The 26721-nt window shown below is 40.9% G+C and overlaps 1 protein-coding gene across 6 annotated transcripts in view; it reads right to left on the bottom strand.

The window, feature by feature from the left end:
- Window positions 1–26721, bottom strand: part of LOC100196681 (far upstream element-binding protein 3) — a 131232-nt gene that overhangs the window by 101894 nt on the left and 2617 nt on the right. For 5 of the 6 annotated variants that reach the window (XM_014191992.2, XM_014191990.2, XM_014191994.2 and 2 more), the window contains exons 2-7: window positions 25124–25208; window positions 15186–15219; window positions 14025–14074; window positions 12641–12712; window positions 12301–12358; window positions 11713–11875 (exon numbers count right to left, since the gene is read on the bottom strand). In XM_014191992.2, coding sequence (XP_014047467.1) covers window positions 11713–11875; window positions 12301–12358; window positions 12641–12712; window positions 14025–14074; window positions 15186–15219; window positions 25124–25208 — 462 coding nt within the window. The remainder of the gene's footprint in view (window positions 1–11712; window positions 11876–12300; window positions 12359–12640; window positions 12713–14024; window positions 14075–15185; window positions 15220–25123; window positions 25209–26721) is intronic. The other variant, XM_045714895.1, reaches the window with a different exon arrangement.

The raw sequence follows: 26721 nt of genomic DNA on the forward strand, positions 1-26721 counted from the left end.
CATACACATATTAGAAAGTCATGGTCTTGAATACAAAAACAACCTAGTAGGCCAAGCATATGACGGTGCTTCCGTTATGAGTGGCAAGCATTCAGACATCCAGGCACGCATTAAAGAACAAGCAAAGCATGCCTTTTACATCCACTGTCCACTGTCTAAACTTAGTTTTAGTGGATACAGTCAAAGCTGTCCCTGAGGTAGGACAGTTCTTCTCCTTACTAGAAAGACTTTACGTCTTCACATCTGGGTCATATGTGCATCAAAAATGGCTTAGCATACAAAAAGAGATGTACCCAGGTGCACCTAGAGAGCTTCAGAGACTAAGTGACACTCACTGGGCATGTCGATATATGGCTCTACATACCATTATGGATAGATTAACTGCCATTAAGCGAGTCCTGCAAGACATAGCCCAAGACCACAATGGGGACAGATCTGTTGAGGCATGAGGTCTGCTTGCACAGATAGATTTACAATTCATTGTGTACCTTGTTACACTCCATAAAGTGTTTGGAGAAGCAACATTTCTATCAGATATGCTACAGTCTTCATCACTTGACCTGTCAAAGGCTGTTGATTTAGTTGAAGCCTTAATTCAAACTTTGAATAACAACAAGGATGAGTCATTTTTTGATGACCTATGGAATGAAGCTGAGCAATGTGATACTGCAATACAACTGCAAAGCAACCAAAAAAGCTAAGCTCTCAATTTAATGAAGACGGTGTGCTCAGTACAGTGGGTCAGAGGTCAGATTCAGAACAAGAAAAAGGCAGTTTTCGTACAACCCTTTTCTACCCTGTTTTAGATCAAATGCTCAATGAGCTTAACAGAAGGTTCCCTATCAAAAACTTTGACATAATGAATGGCATCCAAAATCTAAACCCTACAAGTGATGTGTTTCTCAAAGAGAAGTCCCTGTTTCCATTTGCTAGAATGTATGAATCAAATATTGAGGACTTGGGGCATGAACTACATCAGTTCAGAAGACTTTTAGAAAGGAGAATACAGAGTGGCATGCAGAGACCCCGCAGTGTAGTAGAGCTGGCATTATTCATTGAGCCTTATAAAGAAGTTTTCTTTGAGCTCTTTAAACTGTGCAAGATAGCGGTTTCAATCCCTGTTAGTACTGCTTCTTGTGAACCGAGTTGTTCTGCACTAAAGCTGGTGAAAACGTATCTCAGGCCCACAATGTCAAATGACAGATTAAGCAATTTAGGTGTATTAAGTATTGAGTCAAGGAGGGCAAAGGCTTTGAGTCTAGATGAATTTGCTGATCTTTTTGGAGAAACCCCCCCCCCCACAAAAACCGGAGAATCCAGTTGATGTGACCTAATACTGAATATGTAACGCAAATGAAAATTATAATGGAAATGTAAATAAATTGTTGAATGATTATGAACATGGTCTTTTGCCTGCAATGCAGTGAAGAAAACGATAAGACAACAATAACGTCTAATGTAACTGGCCCCAGCTTGGCCCCCCCAGTTGAAATGGTCTAGAACCATTTCTGTCAGTCTCACGGTAACTGACCATTAACATAAACACATCTAGCATCTCCTGCCTTCAACACATAGCCTACAAGCCATCGATGCACACATTTGGAACATCTACATTTTAAAAAGTCAGATAAATACATAAATTATTTTAGACAGGTCTAAAGGAACATGATTTGAAGAAAATGTAGTCTATTTCAGAAAACAGAACAGCATACTCTGACTTGTCCTTATGTTAGGTCCTGATCTGGCTATGCCAAATACTGTGGGCTACACTAGTTAATTTATAAAATAAGATATGCTTAGAATTCCCATGGCATTATTTTATAGTATGAAAAATTGAACAAAGCTGAATAAAATAGAAAGGATCATTTCTCCAAACAATCTCAAGGAGTGAGCACATGCATCTATTCTGCGTTGAGCGGTTAACAATGAAATGGGTACTCCTATATGCTTAATTTAGAGTTATTAATGCAACTTTAGTTGTTCTACAAACGTTAGGCTATATGTTTTGATTTTTAATACATTGTAAGGCTGTATGATGTGACTAATGATTTTAAAAAAGTCGCATGAAAGGCATGAGCTCTGCTTTGTTTTTTGTGCAGGCTGTACACACTTTATCAGTCTCTCATTCACAATTTTGACAAGCACTTGATAATGCCTTGAATTTCACAGCAGCATCCCCTTGGTGTGGCTGTAATACATCCTAAAAAAATCCACGCCATTTGCGGCCAGTGGCCACTGTGCCCTTGGCCTGGAGAGCTGCGTTGTGCCCTTCTCCCCGAGTGCTGCGCGCTCCGAAGCACCTCTCACTCACATGGCTCTCCATCACGTGATCGGGTCTTTCTAACAGGCTACAAGTGAAGACAGATACAGAGACGCAACTGTGTGCGTCCTTATCCAATTCCGAGGTGCATATTGAAGATATTGGAAGAACTGTCTCCACATTTACATTGTCAGCAACAAGACGCGTAGCCCTAACAAACAGCAAAAGCTCTAGCATATGTCAATCGAATATCCCCCATAGTACAACTGTTGACCTATTCTATTCTGTGAGAGAAATAAATATTCCAAACATAGTCTGGGACAGTTGTGGGATGCAATAAATCCCAAATGAATACAACCACTAGCATTAAAAACAACGTTTTTACACAAATGTGGCTGACGCAACAGATCAGAACTTTTAGCTTTAAATGTTGATAAACTATTAGGCTATTTATTTATTTCCATTATAAGCGCAGCAATGCGCACAGGGCAGAAGGCTATAAGCGCAAATGATCCATTAGAGGGAAAACACCATTATCAAAAGAGACCGCAAACGCGAATATGCATGTAATGCTTTTATTATAAAAGGTGTATTTTTATAGGAAAAATGAGCTTCCCCAAACTTGACTCACGCGCTGCTTATGTATGCCACTTAGTCTCTACACCCCTTGTAAAGAGGATTAATGTGCTTCATTTTAAGAAGTTATTTGGCCACTTTAGTTGTCATACAAACCTGATTAAAACATATAGGCCTATGGGCTAGGCCACTATGATTAAAAAAAGTAGCCAAAAAAAAAGGCTTTGTTACTTGCCTTGTGATGGATATCTTTCACAAGTGATAATATATAATTAACAAGTGATAGGCTGTCACCCATCAGACTATTCTTGATTTAATGTTGTCTACACATATACTAAATAAAATATGTGTGATATTTGTTTTGATTTAGAATGGACCATTATCATGCACCTGTCTCGAAACAGGGGCGGGGGTAAAATACATGTCATCTATGCACTTAAATAGCGAATGGAGGACGCTTTCCCCATGGTTAATTTTCATGCCAGCCAGGTTGGCTATACTCCTGCTGTAAAGATAAGCATTGTGCTTAATATTAGGAAAGTTGAGAAATAAACATAGTAGGCCTAGCCTATAGAAAGCTGATGTGATCCACCTCTTTTTAAGAGGCCATCACACTGTTTTCTCACGCAATTGCATAGCCTATAGAAATATTGCGCAACATGAGCTCATGAAGTGTTTGATTAGAGTTTTGATTACATTTGCACAATAGTGTGCCGAGTACCAGGCAGTTAGCAAGTTTGGTAGGCTACTAATGACCATCAGTAGCATCAGAGCTTGGAGAAGCCTATTTACCGTGACTAAACGGTCAAGTGGAATTTGACTGTCTTCATGACTCGTGACCGCCGGTGTGGTGTAATACGGTCACTGCAACAGCCCTACCACTGACGCAGAGTGACGTTAACCTGTTGGGGCTAGGGGGCAGTATTTTCACGGCTGGATAAAAAAACGTACCCGATTTAATCTGGTTACTAATCCTACCCAGTAACTAGAATATGCATATACTTATTATATATGGATAGAAAACACCCTAACGTTTCTAAAACTGTTTGAATGGTGTCTGTGAGTATAACAGAACTCATTTGGCAGGCAAAACCCTGAGACATTTTCTGACAGGAAGTGGATACCTGATGTGTTGAATTACCTTTAAGCCTATGCCATTGAAACACACAGGGGCTGATTCATGTTTTGGCACTTCCTATTGCTTCCACTAGATGTCACCAGCCTTTACAAAGTGTTTTGAGTCTTCTACTATGAGATCTGACCGAACAAGAGCCTTGGAACGGTGATGGCCGATTAGACTCTGGCGCGCGAGGTCATGTTGGGTACCCTCGTTCCAATACGTTTTAAAAGAGAATGCATTCGTCCACCTTGAATATTATTCATGTTCTGGTTAAAAAAGGCACTAATGATTTATGCTATACAACGTTTGACATGTTTAAACGAACGTAAATATATTTTTTCCCCTCGTTCATGAAGTGAAGTCCGGCGGGCATAGATCATGTGCTAACAACACGGAGCTTTTTGGACATAAATGATGAGCTTTTTTGAACAAAACTACATTCGTTATGGACCTGGGATTCCTGGAAGTGACATCTGATGAAGAGAATCAAAGGTAATGGATTATTTACATAGTATTTTCGATTTTAGATCTCTCCAACATGGCCGTTTGTCTGTATCGCAAAGCGTATTTTTCTGGGCGCAGTGCTCAGATTATTGCAAAGTGTGATTTCCCAGTAGGTTATTTTTAAATCTGGCAAGTCGATTGCGTTCAAGAGATGTAAATCTATAATTCTTTAAATGACAATATAATATTTTACCAATGTTTTCTAATTTTAATTATTTAATTTGTGGTGCTGACTTGACTGCCGGTTATTGAAGGGAAACGATTTCCTGAACATCAACGCCATAGTAAAACGCTGTTTTTGGATATAAATATTAACTTGATAGAACTAAAAATGCATGCATTGTCTAACATAATGTCCTAGGAGTGTCATCTGATGGAGATTGTCAAAGGTTAGTGCATCATTTTAGCTGGTTTTATGGTTTTGGTGACGCCCGTCTTTGAATTGACAAAACATTACACACAGCTATTGTCAATGTACTCTCCTAACATAATCTAACTTTATGCTTTCGCCGTAAAACCTTTTTGAAATCGGACAACGTGGTTAGATTAAGGAGATGTTTATCTTTCAAAGGGTGTAAGATAGTTGTATGTTTGAAAAATTTGAATTTTGACATTTATTTGGTTTCAAATTTGCCGCTCTTGAAATGCACCTGCTGTTGATAGGGTGCACCACGGGTGGCACGCTAGCGTCCCACATAGCCCCAAGAGGTTAAGTAGGGTGCATACGGAGAAACAACAATCCTATGCTCACAACCCTTGTGGGCCTTCGTTAGTCCATACGAGGTAACAAAGGACAATAGTCAACATCATAATTACTTGATACTTACAGAGAAGACTGTAGAAACGGTGCTTGCTTGTCTTGAAGTATTTATGGTTGTGAAAAAAATTGTAGTGCCTAGTAGCACTATTGGTAGTGCTGCATCAGTAACGGTAGTAATAGTGATAGTTGTGGCATTATTATAGAGGATTAGTATGGTAGGCTAGAGCAGTGGTTCCCAAACCTTTTATAGTACCGTACCCCTTCAAATATTCAACCTCCAGCTGCGTACCCCCTCTAGCACCAGGGTCAGCGCACTCTCACATTTTGTTTTTTGCCATCATTGTAAGACTGCCACACACACACACTATACGATACAATTATTAAACACAAGAATGAGTGCGAGTTGTCGTCACGACACGGCTCGTGGGAAGTGACAAAGAGCTCAGATAGGACCAGGGCACAAATAATAATATTATAATAATAATCAATAATTTTGCTCTTTATTTAGCCATCTTACATATAAAACCTTACATGTTCATAAAAATGGTGAATAACTCACCACAGGTTAATGAGAAGGGTGTGCTTGAAAGGATGCACATAACTCTGCAATGTTGGGTTGTATCGGAGAGAGTCTCAGTCTTAAATCATTTTCCACACACAGTCCGTGCCTGCTTTCAAGGAGCGGGACTCTAACCCGGAAGCGTATAAGAAATTCCGCTATGCCCTCCGACGAACCATCAAACAGGCAAAGCGTCAATACAGGACGAATCGTACTACACCGGCTCTGACGCTCGTCGGATGTGACAGGGCTTGCAAACCATTACAGACTACAAGTGGAAGCACAGCCGAGAGCTGCCCAGTGACACGAGCCTACCAGACGAGCTTAACTACTTACAAATAACACTGAAACATGCACGAGAGCACCAGCTGTTCCAGAAGACTGTGTGATCACGCTCTCCGCAGCTGATGTGAGTAAGACCTTTGTATTTGCATTTATTATGGATCCCCATTAGCCGCTGCCAAAGCGGCAGCTAAAAGATTACAATACATTCACAGATTTCACAACACACTGTGTGCCCTCAGGCCCATATTCCACCACTACCACATATCTACAGTACTAAATACATGTTTATGTATAGTGCGTATGTTACCGTGCGTGTGTGTGTATGCATGTCTGTGCCAATGTTTGTGTTGCTTCACAGTCCCTGCTGTTCCATAAGGTGTTTTTTTAATCTGTTTTTTAAATCTAATTTTACTGCCTGCATCAGTTACTTGAGGTGGAATAGAGTTCCATGTTGTCATGGCTCTATGTAGTACTGCGTGCCTCCCATAGTCTGTTCTGGACTTGGGGACTGTGAAGAGACCTCGTGGCATGTCTTGTGGGGTATGCATGGGTGTCCGAGCTGTGTGCCCGTAGTTTAGACAGACAACTCGGTGCATTCAAGAAGTCAATACCTCTCATAAATAAAAGTAGTGATGAAGTCAATCTCTCCTCCACTTTCAGCCAGGAGAGATTGACATAGATATTATTAATATTAGCTCTCTGTGTACATCCAAGGGCCAGCCGTGCTGCCCTGTTCTGAGCCAATTGCAATTTTCCTAAATCCTTTTTTGTGGCACCTGACCACACGACTGAACAGTAGTCAAGGTGCAACAAAGTTAGGGCCTGTAGGACCTGCCTTGCTGATAGTGTTGTTAAGGCAGAGCATCGCTTTATTATAGACAGACTTCTCCCCATCTTAGCTACTACTGCTTCAATATGTTTTGACCATGACAGTTTACAATCTAGTGTTACTCTAAGCAGTTTAGTCATCTCAACTTGCTCAATTTCCACATTATGTATTACAAGATTTACTTGAGGTTTTGAGTGTTTTGTGTTTTGTTTAAACAGGTCAACATTCACAAGGCCGCAGGGCCAGACAGATTACCAGGACGTGTACTGTGAGAATGCGCTGACCAACAGGCAAGTATCTTCACTGACATTTTCAACCTCTCCCTGTCCGAGTCTATAATACCAACATGTTTTAACAGACCACAAAAGTCCCTGTGCCTAAGAACACTAAGGTAAACAGCCTAAAAGACTACCAACCCGTAGCACTCACGTCTGCAGCCATGAAGTGCTTTGAAAGGCTGGTCATGGCACACATCAACACCATCATCCCATAAACCCTAGACCCACTCCAATTTGCATACCGCCCCAACAGATTCACAGATGATACAATCTCAATTGCACTCCACACTGCCCTTTCCCAACTGGACAAAATAAACACCTATGTGAGAATGCTATTCATTGACTACAGCTCGCCGTTGAACACCATAGTGCCCTCAAAGCTAATCAATAAGCTAAGGACCCTGGGACTAAACACCTCCCTCTGCAACTGGATCCTGGACTTCCTGACGGGCCGCCCCTAGGTGGTAAGGGTAGGTAACAACACATCCGCCACACTGATCCTCAACACAGAGGCCACTCTGGGGTGCGTGCTCAGTCCCCTCCTGTACTCCCTGTTCATCAACGACTGCATGGCCAGGCACGACTCCAACACCATCACTAAGTTTGCCGATGACACAACAGTGGTAGGCCTGATCACCAACAACGACGAGACAGCCTATAGGGAGGTCAGAGACCTAGCCGTGTGGTGCCAGGACAACAACCTCTCCCTCAACGTGATCAAAAGAAAGCAGATGATTGTGGACTACAGGAAAAAGAGGACCGAGCACGCCCCCATTCTCATCGACAGGTCTGCTGTGGCGCAAGGTTGAGAGCTTCAAGTTCCTTGGTGTCCATGTCACCAACAAACTAACATGGTCCAAGCACACCATGACAGTCGTGAAGATTTGGCATGGGTCCTCAAATCCTCAAAAGGTTCAACAGCTGGACCAGAGAGCATCCTGACTGGTTGCATCACTGCCTGGTATGGCAACTGCTCTGGCCTCTGACCGCAAGGCATTACAGAGGGTAGTGCGAACGGCCCAGTACATCACTGGGCCCAAGCTTCCTGTCATCCAGGACCTCTATAACAGGCGGTGTCAGAGGAAGGCCCTAAAAATTGCCAAAGACTCCAGCCAACCTAGTCATAGACTGTTCTCTCTGCTACCGCACGGCAAATGGTACCGGAGTGCCAAGTCTAGGTCCAAGAAGCTTCTAAACAGCTTCTACCCCCAAGCCATAAGACTCCTGAACATCTAGTCAAATGGCTACCCAGACAATTGCAGTGCCCCCCTCACCCTCTCTTTAAACCACTGCTACTCTCGGTTGTCATCTATGCATAGTCACTGTAATAACTCTACCTACATGTACATACTACCTCAAATAACCGGTGCCCCGGCACATTGACTCTGTATCGGTACCACCCCATATATAGTCTCGCAGCTGTATTTCACTGCTGCTCTTTAATTACTTGTTACTTTTATCTCTTATCTGTATTTTTTTAAACTGCATTGTTGGTTCGGGGCTCGTAAGTAAGCATTTCACTGTAAGGTCTACAGTCGTGGCCAAAAGTTTTGAGAATGACACAAATATTAATTTCCACAAAGTTTGCTGCTTCAGTGTCTTTAGATATTTTTGTCAGATGTTACTATGGAATACTGAAGTATAATTACAAGTATTTCATAAGTGTCAAAGGCTTTTATTGACAATTACATGAAGTTGATGCAAAGAGTCAATATTTGCAGTGTTGACCCTTCTTTTTCAAGACCTCTACAATCCGCCGCTCCATCATGCTGGAAAAGGCATTGTACGTCACCAAACTGTTCCTGGACGATTGGGAGAAGTTGCTCTCGGAGGATGTGTTGGTACCATTCTTTATTCATGGCTGTGTTATTAGTCAAAATTGTGAGTGAGCCCACTCCCTTGGCTGAGAAGCAACCCCACACATGAATGGTCTCAGGATGCTTTACTGTTGGCATGACACAGGACTGATGGTAGCGCTCACCTTGTCTTCTCCGGGCAAGCTTTTTTCCGGATGCCCCAAACAATCAGAAAGGGGATTCATCAGAGAAAATTACTTTACCCCAGTCCTCAGCAGTCCAATCCCTGTACCTTTTGCAGAATATCAGTCTATCCCTGATGTTTTTCCTGGCGAGAAGTGGCTTCTTTGCTGCCCTTCTTGACACCAGGCCATCCTCCAAAAGTCTTCACCTCACTGTGCGTGCAGATGCACTCACACCTGCCTGCTGCCATTCCTGAGCAAGCTCTGTACTGGTGGTGCCCCAATCACGCAGCTGAATCAACTTTAGGAGACGGTCATGGCACTTGCTGGACTTTCTTGGGAGCCCTGAAGCCTTCTTCACAACAATTGAACCGCTCTCCTTGAAGTTCTTGATGATCCGATAAATGGTTGATTTAGGTGAAATCTTACTGGTAGCAATATTCTTGCCTGTGAAGCCCTTTTTGTGCAAAGCAATGATGACGGCACGTGTTTCCTTGCAGGTAACCATGGTTGACAGAGGAAGAACAATGATTCCAAGCACCACCCTCCTTTTGAAGCTTCCAGTCTGTTATTCAAACTCAATCAGCATGACAGAGTGATCTCCAGCCTTGTCCTCGTCAACACTCACACCTGTGTTAACGAGAGAATCACTGACATGATGTCAGCTGGTCCTTTTGTGGCACGGCTGAAATGCAGTGGAAATGTTTTTGGGGGATTCAGTTCATTTGCATGGCAAAGAGGGACTTTGCAATTAATTGCAATTCACCTGATCACTCTTCATCACATTCTGGAGTATATACAAATTGCCATCATACAAACTGAGGCAGCAGACTTTGAAAAATTAATATTTGGCCACGACTGTACACGTTGTATTCAGCGCATGTGACTAATAAAATGTCATGTTAGTGAGGGCCGAGAATCCACTCTCACATAGGTAAGTGGTTGCAAAGGGTGTCTTAACAGTGCGATTTGCCAAGGCAGGATACTCTTAGACAGCCCTATCCAGAAATCTGTCAGAGGCTTCTGATTAAATTCAATTTTCATAGAAGCGCTTGTTGCAATTTCAATGATATCGGTAAGTGGACTGGAGGCAGGACATGAAAGGGATAACAAATCCAGCTTTTTGTGTCGTCCGTTTCGGGAAAGTACCTGCGTAATTGCGCACCCAGCTCACTCAGGTGCTTCGCTATATCACATTTGACAATGTCCGAAAGCTTGAGTTCATTTGTACACAAAAAAATCCTACCATTGTGTAAAGACCTGTGTTGTCCTTGTTAAAGCAGACAGAGAAGAGCTCCAACTTCTTAATCATAGCATCAATTTTATTCCGCATATTGAATATACTTGCGGAGTCCCTGTAATCCTAGATTCAGATCATTCAGGCAAGAAAAAACATTGCCCAGATAGGCCAGTCGTGTGAGAAGCAGTCAGACAAGTGAAAATTATGGTCAGTAAAGAAAACTAAGCTCGTCTCTCAATTTAAAAAAAACCTGTCAATACTTTGCCCCTTGATACCCAGCGCACTCTATATGTTGTAAAAGCGTTACACGGTTTCCCATATCATTTCATAATGCAGAAGATACACGAGAGTTCAGGGGCCTTGCTTTTACAAAGTTAACCATTTTCACTGTAGTGTCCAAAATGTCTTTCAAGCTGTCAGGCATTCCCTTGGAAGCAAGAGCCTCTTGGTGGATGCTGCAGTGTACCCAAGTGGTGTTGGGAGCAACTGCTGGCACGCGCATTACCACTCCACTATGTCTCCCTGTCATGGCTTTTGCGCCATCAGTACAGATATCAACACATCTTGACCACCAAAGTCCATTCGATGTCACAAAGCTGTCCAGTATTTAAAAAATATCCTCTCCTGTTGTCCTGATTTCCAGTGGTTTGCAGAAGAGGATGTCTTCCTTAATTGACCCCCCATAAACGTAACGGACATATACCAGGAGCTGTGCCAAGCCCGCCACGTCTGTTGACTCATCCAGCTGTAACGCATATAATTCACTGGCTTGTATGTGAAGCAGTAATTGTTTCAAAACATCTCCTGCCATGTCACTGATGCGTCGTGAAACAGTGCAGGTGTAGTACTGCTGGTAGCAGCATAACTACCAGTAGAGCTGGTATGTGTCTCTATGGACGTGGGCCTTACCTTTTTTTAACCATTTATCAATTTTCGAGCAAACGAAATGAGCAGCAGCTATGTTTGGCTACATACAGACCGTTAGTGAAATTCCCACGAGAGAGAAACGGTTAATGTGATTGGATGTTCATTATTTGACCAGGCTACCTGTATTTGATATTGAGTCTTTATTTCGCTGAATACTAAATAGTTTAATTTTATTTTTGGGAGAGAAGCAAGGCTACTCAGGCGAGAAAAAAACCTCACCCAAATGTATAGCCCCGTTGGAAAATCTAAAATGGACTGTTTGAGAATGTGAACCACATTTGTATTTGGCGTACCTCCGACGGCATTAGGTACCCCAAGGTTGGGAATAGCCAGGCTAGAGGGAGTATAGCCACAGAGATCCTATCAAATTGTCATTTTTTCTCTTGGAAGACATACCTGCAGTTGCTTAATGGTGTCCCCTCCCCTTCCGATGACCAGGCCCACTTTGCTGGCTGGGATGAGCATCTCCTGGACTGAACTGTTGCTCTCAGCCTCGCTGTGGAACCCGGGGCCGTTCCGACAGCGTTCCACTATCTGACCAAGCATTCTCTTGGCCTGCCTGGTGGAGTGCAAATGGTTACATATCAATGAATTATAGATGATGGAATGTATCATCACCGGAACCAATGAAATATTGTACTGATTGCCTACAATGACTGTCCTACAGTGTCTCAAAACTTTCTGAGTGGTCCACAATGTGCTTTGTAAACTGTATTATGCATTGTCAAAACTGTAATATAGTGGAGAGACCTTTAAATATATATATTTTTACCTAATTCCAACAGGGTTACAGTTGACACTGAGCATCTATAGACCGTAAATAAGGGGACTTCCCACATAATATGGGGCCATTAAATGCAATAGGGTCCACTCAAGACGGAAACATATTGTTATTTTCAAAATGACAAATGATGTCGACAGTAGTATACTGCTACTGAGTTTATAGAATTTAACACGTTCAACCGTCTCAATATAGAAACTCACTCAATGCTCTCAGGGGTTCCAGTGAGGGAGCAGGCTCTGTCCATCATACCTCCACTCTCTACCATGACAAACAGACATTACAGTCAGCATCATGTATAGAACAGCTGGCATACAGTTAAAGGAGTCAAATTTTCAAGATAGATCCCAATCAGTATTGAGCAAAAACAGTCATGATAATCCATTTTGCATTGCTGACAGCGCATCAAGCTAGCTTGACAACACTCATACCATATGTTGCTGAGATATTCAATTAAAAGCAATCTGATATTGGTTATTATATCAGATGAAGGTTGGTAGTGTGTGTAGTCAGACATTATGGGACATATTGATAACTGCTTACCAGACGCAATTTGAATCTTACACCCGGACTCCAGCTGGATTCTTGTAATTTGTTCTCCTCCTCTGCCTATGACTAAAATAAATGGGAGGAGAGGAAAATAAAAGTGGGATGGGAGTGGAGAAAATAGTTCAGGTAATGTGTCAGACAAAATAAATACTAGGGCTGACCCCGTTAAGACGACTGGTTGATTGTTTGGTCGATAGGCTGATGGTTTAACAATATTTTATTTGTCGAGCAGTCGCAAATAGATTGGTGCCATGAAAGAAACCAGTCTGATTTGCGCCTGGCTTAGTGGACAAATCCATTGAGGAGGCTGCGGGGAGATGCCACAGTCCAAGAAGGGGAGTGTGGCTAAGATGCACAAGCCACGTCTCTCTCCAGAATGAGCTCTCTCCTGCCATTTCATTCACATTCATTGTGAGAAATGTTTGCCTTTGAATGTTAGTGTATCAATTCCTCATTACATATCACCAGTAGCCTACATTTACCGTTAATTCCCATAATTTCTCATCTACTTTGTTATTTGGTTAGGGTAATTTCTGTTAATGCATTCAATATATTGTTACAGTTGTTTACCGTTCTGATTTTCACAGAGTAGACACCTTGTTTGCATAGCTCACAACCTATGCTACTCTTGTGAGAAAGAAGTTTATTTCATTCGGTTTATGAGTTGTCAATTTATTCTTTGTCTTTTGTTTGGAGCGCTCCTGTCAATGGTGAGTAAGGACGCGCACCTGATTACGCATTTAGAAGTAGATGTAGGCTACCTAACCTGTGACCTGTGCACAAATGTAGGTATATAAATGTGCCCATTTGGGGATGTCTAATAGTATTTCTGATTGTATAAAAGCTGCAATATGTAACTTTTTGGGTGGCATGACCAAATTCATATAGAAATCTGTGTTATAGATCTGTCACTCATTGCAAGCAAGTCTAAGAAGCAGTAGATCTGTTTTATGTGCGCTATTTCTTGTTTCCAGGTCTTAACTTTCGTTTTTGCATCTTTTACTTTAGGTTTTGTACACCAGCTTCAAACAGCTGAAAATACAACATTATAAATTGTTTTCCTTTCTTCTGGTTAGGCTATCTTGATCTCAGGCTCCCTCAAATAATTTGCACGTCCTCCTAAATTAATCAAACAGTGTCCTTAAAGCATAACAACAAACTCAGTACATATAGTTGATTTTATTAAAACACAGGCTGCGTCTACACATTTTAACATTTCCACCAATCAGTTGGACAAAAAACGACGACTCTCGGTCTGACATTTTTTTTAGTCAGGGACAACACTAATAAATACATCCTTTAACATAATTCAAAATAAAGCATACAAGGACAAAAACATCCCAAACCACATAGCATACCTCCCATAACATGTACTTACTGAATCCAACCATTCTATCAGGCACTTTAAAGTCTTCTGTCATGACAGCCCTAAATCACAAAAGAGTGGGGTGAAAAGAGACTAAATATATCAAATAAAAAGGCCAGCAGATGTCAAATTATTACATTCCATCACTCGATTCAACAATATGAACTACACTGAACAAAAATATAAATGCAACATGTAAAGTGCTGGTCCCATGTTTCATTAAATAAAAAATGCCAGAAATGTTCCATACGCCCAAAAAACGTATTTCTCAAAATGTGCACACATTTTCTTACCTCCCTGTTAGTGAACATTTCTCCTTTGCCAAGATAATCCTTCCACCTGACAGGTGTGGCATATCTAGATTCTGATTAAACAATATAAGGCCACTAAAATGAGCAGTTGTCACAACACAATGCCACAGATGTCAAGTTGAGGGAGCGTGCAATTGGCATGCTGACTAAAGGAATGTCCTCCAGAGTTGTTGCCAGATAATGTTCATTTCTCTACCATAAGCCGCCTCCAACATCGTTTTATAGAATTCGGCACAACATCCAACCGGCCTCAACCGGAGACTACGTGTATGGCGTCATATGGGCGAGCGGTTTGCTGATGTCAACGATGTGAACAGAGTGCCCCATGGTGGCGGTGGGGTTATGGCATGTGCAGGCATAAACTCTGGACAAAGAACACAATTGCATTTTATTGATGGCAATTTGAATACACAGAAATACCGTGATGAGATCCCGAGGCCCATTGTGAGGCCCATTTCTTTTTAAGGTATCTGTGACTAACAGATGCATATCTGTATTCCCAGTCATGTGAAATCCATAGATTAGGGCCTAATACATTTATTTCAATTGACTGATTTCCTCATATGAACTGTAACTCTGTAAAATCTTTCAAATTGTTGCATGTTGCGTTTATATTTTTGTTCAGTATCTGTAATACTTAGACTTTACTATATTTTCAAACAAAACAGTGATGCTGAGCAAAAATAATTATCTGGTATCAGTACTTCAGTGCTATCACCCTGGGGATCCAGTGTTATGTCTGTGGGTTGGATAGTAAGCTAACATGAAGTGGAGGAGGGGGAATCATCCCACAGATTTCTCAATCAATACCTATTTACAGTTGTCAATACAGCGGGTAAATTGGTGCTGGCTACAGGCTTACCTTTGATGTACCATGGCTCCCAGCTGGTTACCTACTGTGAGAGAAATAGACAAGAGCCAAACAGGGATGGGACCAGAGCCAGTTGGAGATGCAGTGGAGAGAGAAAAAGATTAGAAGTATTAACTTTATCCCGCTTTTTTACTGCCTGCGCCCATGCCAAAGAGCCCAATTGCAGGAGTTATGCGCCTGGGCAGAGGGTGAAAATGATATGAGATGGATCCGTCAATTAAAAAAAAAAAAAATCAGACACACAGCTGGATGGCATAGTAAAGTGTGTGTGCAACGCACCACCCCACTAGGAGATGAGCCTATGACAGGTATAAAGTTGGGTATGCTAGCTCAGCTAACCCCCTCCCAGTTAATAGCATATTAGACATGCCTCCCCCTGGCCAGAACCCAAAGCTAGGGGATGAAGCTTGGGACGGCACCGAGAGACCAGAGACAATAACAGGCTACAACAGGCCGAAAACAACTGACGGAGAAGCCGAGTGGGCTCTTCTGAAATGCAGCGTATCATGTTACAGCCCAGATGCGTAAAGGATACACTACCCCACTACTTTTTTATGATGACTATTAGTCTCGATAGTCTAATTGAAATGCCCATTAGTTGAATAAAACCAATAATAAAATATAGCTGCAAGCAGCAATGAACAGGGATCACAGGATGACAGAAAGGACACAAGATCAGATGGATAACTAAGCAAGCACTATCATGTAGGAACTATCTTCCTTATTTGCAATCAGTAAAGTTTAGTCTAGTGCTGTAGGTTGATTATCTTTGAATGCAGCAGGTAATCATTCTTAACGTGTTCACTTAATGTATTGAGTTTATATACCAGTTTCCCAAGTGGCACAGCAGTCTAAGGCACTGCATCTCAATGCTAGAGGCGTCACTACAGACCCTGGTTTGATTCCAGGCTGTATCACAACTAGACGTGATTGGGGAGTCCCATAGGGCAGCGCCGTCAATGTAAATAAGAATTTGTTTTTAACTGACTTTCCTAGTTAAATAAAACTTTAAAAAGTTGATAGGCCAGAGTGAATTGAATTTAAAGTGGTTTATTGAATTTAAAGTGAATTTAAAGTGCTTTATTAAATGGACACATTAATCTGATTTGTCTGTACCATGGGCCTACATATTGAATTTGGTGTTATTTGGAAACATTTTTAAGATAGATTTTCCTCTATCCTGAAGGACCTTATGGGCCAGTGAGGCAAATGTATTCCGCATGAGGAAAAATACCTACATACAAAGTTCCAAGTCTCAAACGGGGTCAAACGGGGTGACGGATATGAGGATTAAGTGAGGATTTGGCCAGGATAGGTCGTCGTTGTAAATAAGAATATGTTCTTAACTGACTTGCCTAGTTAAATAAAACAATTTTAAAAAGTTGTTAGGCCAATGTGGAGTGAATTTAAAGTGGTTTATTAAATGGACACAATCTGATTTGTCAATAACTCAGCCATCTTTTGACCAATCCCTTAGCTTTTCAAAAAACTAAATTAAGACATGTACCATGGGCCTACATTCCATTTATACCTATTGTTCATTAGAAGATGTAAAGTATTTTTAGCATATGTGCTAATATGCCTCTACTGGTATAGCGTGGCCATCTTTAAACGCATAAACTTTCGTTTCTCAAACTCTTTAGGGGCTGTTGCGATGAGTCCGAAGACCAAATTCAGAGTGATTTTGACTTTTAGTCCATGAGAAGATTTTTTATGATTATTTGAAGCATTAGCGTAACATAGTCAAAACAGTGAATTGTTAACAGTTTTCTTATTTAAGATATCAATGACAAATTTAGCATGGTTCATCATGGTATTGTCTTTGATGGCCCTAAAAAGTTCCAAGTTGATAGGCCATTGTGGAGAGGATTTACAAAGGTTTTAAATGGATATGTAAAATCAGATTCCCTGATTTATCAATAACTCATCCATCTCTTAACCAATCCCTTAGCTTTTCTCAGATTAAGTAAAGAGCTTTACAATGGGCCTAAATATATCAAATTGTCTGTTATTTGGAAACATTTCCAAGATAGAGGAAAATCTATCCTGACGGACCTTATGGGTTAGTGAGGCAAATGTGCTCCGCATGAGGAAAAACACCTACATACGAAGTTTCAAGTCTCTAGGTCAAACTGGGTGACGGATGAGGGTTTAAGTGAGACTGCTTATAACAGCAAGTTACTCAAGGCCTGTAGTTTTCATGTGCCATTTTTATTTTACCAATCTATGCTTGAATTATTTGACCATGTAAAGGAAAAAAACGAAATAAGAATTCAGATAATAAACAATAGGTATCAGCTTCGTTTAGCCTGATGAGACAAAATGATTCCACCGCTGCTCTGTCGTTCGCTACATACTTTAGTCAGACTGCCATCATTGAAATTGTTTGTGGTGATGAAGAGCATTTTACAAAACAAAGTCAGCAGCGATTGGATCGTCTCTAACCAATCAAAGTATCAAAGCCAATGATGAATTTTCAAACCGCTGTGATTTTGCTCTGGGCCAACCCATCGGTTTCTGGACAAATCAGATGGTCCCAAATGTGTATGCATTCGGTGAAGGGTCGGGGAAGTACTCAGATCCAGACTCATTGCAGAGAAAAAACTAAAGTCCATGGGCGTGGCGAAGCACTGAGTCTGGGTAGCCAGGCAAAGCTTCGCTGTGAATCTCTAATAATAAAACCGCAATTTACATTTACGTTATTTAGCAGACACTCTTATCCAGAGCGACTTACAGTAGTAGTGAGTGCATACATTTTTATACTAGTCCCCCGTGGGAATCGAACCCACAACCGTGGTGCTGCAAGTGCCATGCTCTACCAACTGAGCTACACGGGACTACAATAACATCTAACTCTGAATTTACGAACAGACAATCTGACAACGTTCTGAATTTACGAACAACCCAGAGCACACTGACGGCAATTTATGAACGCACCCTTATCTAGTTGACAATCAAATGTATTTGGCATTGATCATTTGGGCGGGTGGGCAGGCAGGCGAGTTCCCATTCAGATTTCAAAATGTGGGTTGGGTCAAGCATGCATTGGCAGGCAAGCTGCAGAAGGATGAGCTGGCTACTATTCCCCATCATTATTCAGCACAATTTTGACGACCAACTTGCAGAAAAGGCAGGAGGGTTTATCTAATGTTTCCTCATTATATTTTAGCTATTCTAGCTCTGGCTAGCATTAGTTTCTGATCTTGTTGTTGATGAGCATTACTGAGGGAGTGATAGCCTACCTTTTCCTAGTTGTTTCGTCAAGACTGTAAAGTTCCCAAATGTAAGAGGACTCCCGTGGTATTTAAATATTCGCAGAAATCCGTTAAGGTGTATTTTGTGGCTTTTGGAAAATGCGTACTAATGATCTAAGTTGCGCTATTGCTACTGCCTGTAAACACAGAGTGCAGTTCAAAGTGAATGATTGCAGGCCTGTGTGACAATGGATTATTTGCATAAAGGCCAACTGTAGCTTTGATGGGCTATGGCGCACCGGTCTGCATAGACTCTGGTCCTTGACAAGAGATCTTTTTATTAGCTTTTATTTACTGCCGTGTCATTTAATTGCCCAAACGCACGTCCGCTTTCCCGATCCATATTGCTTCCCAAACATTCAAAGAATTTATAAAAACACAAAAATGACCATATATAAGTGCTCGCTTGTCCGAAAATGTTTTTTAAAAACTGATATTCTTCCTGGGGGAGTATATGAACAGATTTTAAAATGATTTCATGTTACTAAAACGCTGTCAGTTCCACTTTAAATCTACCTTTTCGTTAGCTTGGCTATTTAATACAGCTGAGAATTGCCAAGGACAATATGATATCATCACAATACTTAGGTGCCGATAATGATATCTATTGCGATTCTCACAATTTGATTTGTTTTGCAATTCGATACTGCGATTTTGAGAATTGATGTTCCAAATATAATGTTCACTATATGTCTGCTGCAGAGAGAGAATGAGAAAACAAGTTTTGATCAGTCAAGGAAATAGGTGCTGAAAACATGTTGGCTCACTATTTAAAAAGAAAATGGAGAACATGCTACAGGATGAAATGTTTTACAGGTCCAAAAATAATATATATACACACACATATACCTATATATACATATGTACACACATACACAGTTGAAGTCGGAAGTTTACATACACTTAGGTTGGAGTCATTAAAACTTGTTTTTCAACCACTCCACAAATGTCTTGTAAACAAACTATAGTTTTGGCAAGTCGGTTAGGACATCTACTTTGTGCATGACAAGTAATTTTTCTAACAATTGTTTACAGACAGATTATTTCACTTATAATTCACTGTATCACAATTCCAGTGGGTCACAAGTTTACATACACTAAGGTGACTGTGCCTTTAAACAGCTTGGAAAATTCCAGAAAATGATGTCATGGCTTTAGAAGATTCTGATAAGCTATTTGACATCATTTGAGTCAATTGGAGGTGTACCTGTGGATGGATTTCAAGGCGTACCTTCAAACTCAGTGCCTCTTTGCTTGACATCATGGGAAAATCAAAATAAATCCACCAAGACCTCAGAAAAATAACTGTAGACCTCCACAAGTCTGATTCATCCTTGGGAGCAATTTCCAAATGCCTGAAGGTACCACGTTCATCTGTACAAACAATAGTATGCAAGTATAAACACCATGGGACTACGCAGCCGTCATACCGCTCAGGAAGGAGACGCGTTCTGTCTCCTAGAGATGAACGTACTTTGGTGCGAAAAGTGCAAATCAATCCCAGAACAACAGCAAAGAACCTTGTGAAGATGCTGGAGGAAACAGGTACAAAAGTACCTGCATCTACAGTAAAACGAGTCCTATATCAACATAACCTGAAAGGCCGCTCAGCAAGGAAGAAGCCACTGCTCCAAAACCACCATAAAAAAGCCAGACTACGATTTGCAACTGCACATGGGGACAAAGATCGTACTTTTTGAGGAAATGTCCTCTGGTCTGATGAAACAAAAATAGAACTGTTTGGCCATAATGACCATCGTTATGTTTAGAGGAAAAAGGGGGAAGATTGCAAGCTGAAGAACAACATCCCAACTGTGAATCACGGGGGTGGCAGCACCATGTTGTGAGGGGTGCTTTGCTGCAGGAAGGTCTGGTGCACTTCACAAAACAGATGGCATCATGAGAAGGAAAATTGTGTGGATATATTGAAGCAACTTCTCAAGACAGCCAGGAAGTTAAAGCTTGGTTGCAAATGGGTCTTCCAAATGGACAATGACCTCAAGCATACTTCCAAAGTTGTGGCAAAATGGCTTAAGGACAACAATGTCAAGGTATTGGAGTGGCCATCACAAAGCCCTGACCTCAATCCCATTGAAGGTTTGTGGGCAGAACTGAAAAAGCTTGTGCGAGCAAGGAGGCCTCGAAACCTGACTCCTGTCAGGAGGAATGGGCCAAAATTCACCCAACTTATTGTGGGAAGCTTGTGGAAGGCTACCCGAAACGTTTGACCCAAGTTAAACATTTTAAAGGCAATGCTACCAAAAACTAATTGAGTGTATGTAAACTTCTGACCCACTGGGAATGTGATGAAAGAAATAAAAGCTGAAATAAATCCTCTCTATTATTCTGACATTTCACATTCTTAAAATAAAGTGGTGATCCTAACTGACCTAAGTAAGACAGGGAATTTTTACGAGGATTAAATGTTAGGAATTGTGAAAAACTGAGTTTTTAAATGTATTTGGCTAAGTATATATATATATACACACACACACACACACACACACACACAGTTGAAGTCGGAAGTTTACATACACCTTATGATTTGGTCACACCTAATGTTTTTAGGTGGGTTTGTTTTGAGTTTTCAACCTAATGATGGCTTGCTTCAATGGCAGCTCTTTGGACTTCATATTGTGGGTTAAATGCAACAGATTCCAAATGCCACACTTGAAATCAACTCTTGACCTTTTCTGCTAACTTGTAAATTACTTAATGAGGGGATAACACACACCTGGCCATGGAACAGCTGAGCAGCCAATTGTCCAATTACTTTTGGTCCCTTAGAAAGGGGGGACCACATGTAAAAAATGCTGTAATTCCTACACGTTCCACCCGATTTGGATGTAAATGCTAGAGGTCGACCGATTAATCGGAATGTCCGATTAATTAGGGCCGATTTCAAGTTTTCATAACAAGTGGTAATTGGTATTTTTGAACACCGATTGTGGCCGATTTATTTTGTTATTTAACTAGGCAAGTCAGCTAAGAACACATTCTTATTTTCAATGACGGCCTAGGAATGGTGGGTTAACTTGTTCAGGGCATAACGACAGATTTTTATCTTGTCAGCTCGGTGATTCGTTTTTGCAACCTTCCGGTTACTAGTCCAACGCTCTAACCACCTGCCTTATATTGCACTCCACGAGGAGACTGCGTGGCAGGCTGACTACCTGTTACGCGAGGGCAGCAAGAAGCCAAGGTAAGTTTCTAGCTAGCATTAAACTTATCTGATTTTTTTATAAATCTTAACATAATCACTAGTTAACTACACATGGTTGATGATATTACTAGTTTATCTAGCATGTCCTGCGTTGCATATAATCGATGCGGTGCCTGTTAATTTCTCATCGAATCACAGCCTACTTCGCCAAACGGGTGATGATTTAACAAGCACTGTAGTTGCACCAATGTGTACCTAACCATAAACATCAATGCCTTTCTTTAAAATCAATACACAAGTATATATTTTTTAAACCTGCATATTTAGTTAATATTGCCTGCTAACATGAATTTCTTATAACTAGGGAAATTGTGTCACTTCTCTTGCGTTCCGTGCAAGCAGCCAGGGTATATGCAGCAGTTTGGGCCGCCTTGCTCGTTGCGAACTGTGTGAATTCCATTTATTCCTAACAAAGACTAATTAATTTGCCAGAATTGTACATAATTATGACATAACATTTAAGGTTGTACAATGTAACAGGAATATTTAGACTTAGGGATGCCATCCGTTAGATAAAATACGGAACGGTTCCGTATTTCCCTGTAAGAATAAACTTTTTGTTTTCGAAATGATAGTTTCCGGATTTGACCATATTAATGACCAAAGGCTCGTTTTTCTGTATGTTATTATAATTAAGTCTATGATTTGATATTTGATAGAGCAGTCTAATTGAGCGATGGTAGGCAGCAGAAGGCTCGTAAGCGTTCATTCAAACAGCGCTTTCGTGCGTTTGCCAGCAGCCCTTCGCTGTGCTTCAAGCATTGAGCTGTTTATGACTTCAAGCCTGTCAACTCGCGAGATTAGGCTGGTGTAACCGATGTGAAATGGCTAGCTAGTTAGCGGGGTGCGCGCTAATAGCGTTTCAAACGTCACTCGCTCTGAGACTTGGAGTAGTTGTTCCCCTTGCTCTGCAAGGGCCGCAGCTTTTGTGGAGCAACGGGTAACGATGCTTCGAGGGTGGCTGTTGTCGATGTGTTCCTGGTTCGAGCCCAGGTAGGAGCGAGCAGAGGGACGGAAGCTATACTGTTACACTGGCAATACTAAAGTGCCTATAAAAGAACATCCAATAGTCAAGGTTATATGAAATACAATTTTTTTTTACATTTACATTTTAGTCATTTAGCAGACGCTCTTATCCAGAGCGACTTACAGTAGTGAATGCATACATTTCATTTCATGCATTTGTTTTTGTACTGGCCCCCCGTGGGAATCGAACCCACAACCCTGGCGTTGCACATACTATGCTGGCGTTGCAAACACCATGCTCTACCAACTGAGCCACAGGGAAGGCCAAATGGTATAGAGAGAACTAGTCCTATAATTCCTATAATAACCACAACCTAAAACTTCGTACCTGGGAATATTGAAGACTCATGTTAAAAGGAACCACCAGCTTTCATATGTTCTCATGTTCTGAGCAAGGAACTTAAACGTTAGCTTTTTTACATGACACATATTGCACTTTTACTTTCTTCTCCAACACTTTGTTTTGTATTATTTAAACCAAATTGAACATGTTTCATTATTTATTTGAGGCTAAATTGATTTTATTGATGTATTATATGAAGTTAAAATAAGTGTTCATTCAGTATTGTTGTAATTGTCATTATTACAAATTAAAATTAAAAAAAATCGGTATGGCCTTTTTTTCGTCCTCCAATAACCGGTATCGGTGTTGAAATATCAATCGGTCGACCCCTAGTAAATACCAACAAATTATTCATCATTTAATTTCAACTCCAATATGCTGTGGTAGAGAGCTAAAATAATAATTTGGTCAATGTCCAAATATTTATGGACATGACTGCATATTTCAGATAATTCAAAAGTATCCATCCTTTGCCTTGACAGCTTTGCACACACGTGGCACTCTCTCAAACAAGTTCATGAGGAATGCTTTTCCATAAGCCTTGAAGGAGTTCCCACATATGCTGAGCACTTGTTGGCAGCTTTTCCTTCACTCTGCGATCTAACTTATCCCAAACCATGTCAATTTGGTTGAGGTCGGTGATTGCGGAGGCCAGGTCATCTGATGCAGCACTCGATCACTCTCCTTCTTGGTCAAATAGCCCTTACACAGCCTGGAGGTGTGTTATGGGTCATTGTCCTGTTGAAAAACAATGATAGCCCCACTAAGCACAAACCAGATGGGATGGCGTATCGCTGCAGAATGCTGTGGTAGCCATGCTGGTTAAGTGTGCCTTGAATTCTAAATCAATCACAGACAGTGTCACCAGCAAAGCACCCCCACACCACCTCCTCCATGCTTCACGGTGGGAACCACACATGCAGAGATCACCCGTTCACCTAATCTGCATCTCACAAAGACATGGCGATTGGAACCAAAAATCTCAAATTTGGACTCATCAGACCAAAGGACAGATTTCCACCGGTCTAATGTCCATTGCTCATGTTTCTTGGCCCAGGCAAGTCTCTTCTTCTTATTGGTGTTCTTTAGTAGTTGTTTCTTTGCAGTGATTCGACCATGAAGGCCTGATTCTCCTCTGAACAGTTGATGTTGAGATGTGTTTGTTACTTGAACTCTGTGAAGCATTTATTTGGGCTAAAATTTCTGAGTCTGGAAACTCTAACTTATCCTCTGCAGCAGACTCTGCAGGTCTTCTTTTCCTGTGGCAGTCATCATGAGAACAAGTTTCATCATAGCGCTTGATGGTTTTTGCGACTGCATTTGAGAAACTTTAGTTCTTGAAATTTTCAGCATTGACTGGCCTTCAAGTATTAAAGTAATGATGGACTGTCATTTCTCTTTGCTTATTTGAGCTGTTCTTCCCATAATATAACTTGGTCTTTTACCAGACAGCCCTATCGGCTGTATACCAGCCCTACCTTGTCACAACACAACTGATTGGCTCAAACGCATTAAGGAAATAAATTCCACAAATTAACTTAACAAGGCACACCTGTTAATTGAATTGCATTCCAGGTGAGTACCTCATGAAGCTGGATGAGAGAATTCCAAGTGTGCAAAGCTGTCATCAAGGCAAAGGGTAGCTATTTTGAAGAATCTCAAATATGTTTTGATTTATAAAACACTTTATTGGTTACTACATGATTCCATATAAGTTATTTCATAGTTTTGATGGCTTCACTATTATTCTGCAATGAAGAAAATAGTAAAAAAATAAAAACCCTGGAATGAGAAGGTGTGTCCAAACTTTAGACTAGCACTGTACGTTGAAACAGAACTCAAAATTCTAAAGTAGAATAAAAACATTTTAAACTGAGGTAAACCTTAAAACTTGGACTTGAACATTTCTGTTCCAAAATATTGAAAGCTTTTACTATTGGCTTTTATGGTATGTGTTTAGAAAATTGTTACAATAACCTACAAAACGTTCATGAACTCGTATGGAGGTAAGAAGATTAAAACATTGTGAAAACCATAGGAAACTATCCCTTTAAATCGTCGGCGGGAGAGAAATGGACGTTACCTCCGTCTTCCACTGAACGCTTCTGGCCCCCATAGCCATACATGGAGGGGTCTACAATCTGCTCATTCCCCATCTTTGCTGCCATCTGAAAAGGTGAGAAAAATAATAATAATTACTTCACAGATTTTCTATACAACAGTTCATCCATTCATTGTATCCATTGTTGCATCTCACGTAAATGGCTAATTACATTACGTTTTCCCAAATTGCTAGTGCTATGACCACATTACATTTGAGTCACATACAGGCGCAATTTGGGTTAAATGGATACTTCAGGATTTTGGCAATGTACCTTTATCTACTACCCCCAGAGTCAGATGAACTCGTGGATATAATTTTTATGACTCCGTGTCTAGTATGAAGGAAGTTAAAAGGTAGTTTCACGATCGAACGCAAACTAGTAGATACCCATAGACTTCCAGTCATTGCTCTAACGCTAGTTAGCATTTGTTCTTTAAACTACCTAATTTCCTTTTTACTGGACACTTTTTTTTTTTTTTTTACTTTCGACCAATCGATTATATAGACACATCTATTGTGTTTTAATCAAATAAACTATATGCACTGAGCTTGTCTGATGCTTTAAGCGCACTGTTTGACGAAATAATAGAAGCACAAGCATTTCGCTACACTCGCATTAACATCTGAAGCACCCATTGTCTCGCTCTCCTCCCTGCTGCAGCGACCACCACAGAACATCAACAGTGTTTATTGCGCTGTCCGTGTTGCTGAAGCTGCAACATAATTACAGCCATTTCTGATAAATGAGTCTTTATAATCCAAGGTTGAAGCAAAGCAGATACACTGGTTTGTATGTAAAATCACAGAGAAGAAAAAATACTTTCTAAATAATGGGCCATTTAGTTTATTTTTGTTACTTAAGTTCTGTTACTGAAATCCCTCATTTGTTTAGGAAAAGCATTCCCGATTACCCCAACCCTTGCTCTGTTTACGTGACCCATGCACATGAACAATAGGGCCTGACCTATAGCATATCATAATCACGTCTCACATCAATAAATTGGTTATAACAAACAGATGTCTCAAGTTGAGGGTGCGTGCCATTGGCATGCTGACAGCAGGAATGTCCAACAGAGCTGTGCCAGAGAATTGAATGTTAATTTCTCTACCATAAGCCGTCACCAACATTGTTATAGAGAATTTGGCAGTACGTCCAACCGACCTCACAACCACAGACCATGTGTAATCACGCCAGCCCAGGACCTTCACATCCAGCTTCTCTTTTGTGGGGAAAAACTCATTACGATTGGCTGGGCCTGGCTCCGCAGTGGGTGGGCCTGGCTCCTAAGTGTGTGTGTGTGGGGGGGGGGTTGTTGCATGTTGTGTTCATAATTTTGTTTAGTATAATTTGATCGTTTAGAACAATGTAAACACTAAATAAATAAGCGTACCAAAGAGTCTGTTGTAACTTTTTTGTTAAGCCTTTATTACAGCAAAGACTCAAAGCAGTTGCATTCATTCTTGAATGCAATTTCCAAAATAGAATGGTTTATTTATTGCAGGCCAGTCAAGTTCATCCACACCGATCTAGACAAACCATTTCTGTATGGACCTGCCTTTGTGCACGTGAGTATTGT

The sequence above is a fragment of the Salmo salar genome, chromosome ssa03, assembly GCF_905237065.1.
Source record: "Salmo salar chromosome ssa03, Ssal_v3.1, whole genome shotgun sequence".
NCBI classification, from domain to species: domain Eukaryota; kingdom Metazoa; phylum Chordata; class Actinopteri; order Salmoniformes; family Salmonidae; genus Salmo; species Salmo salar.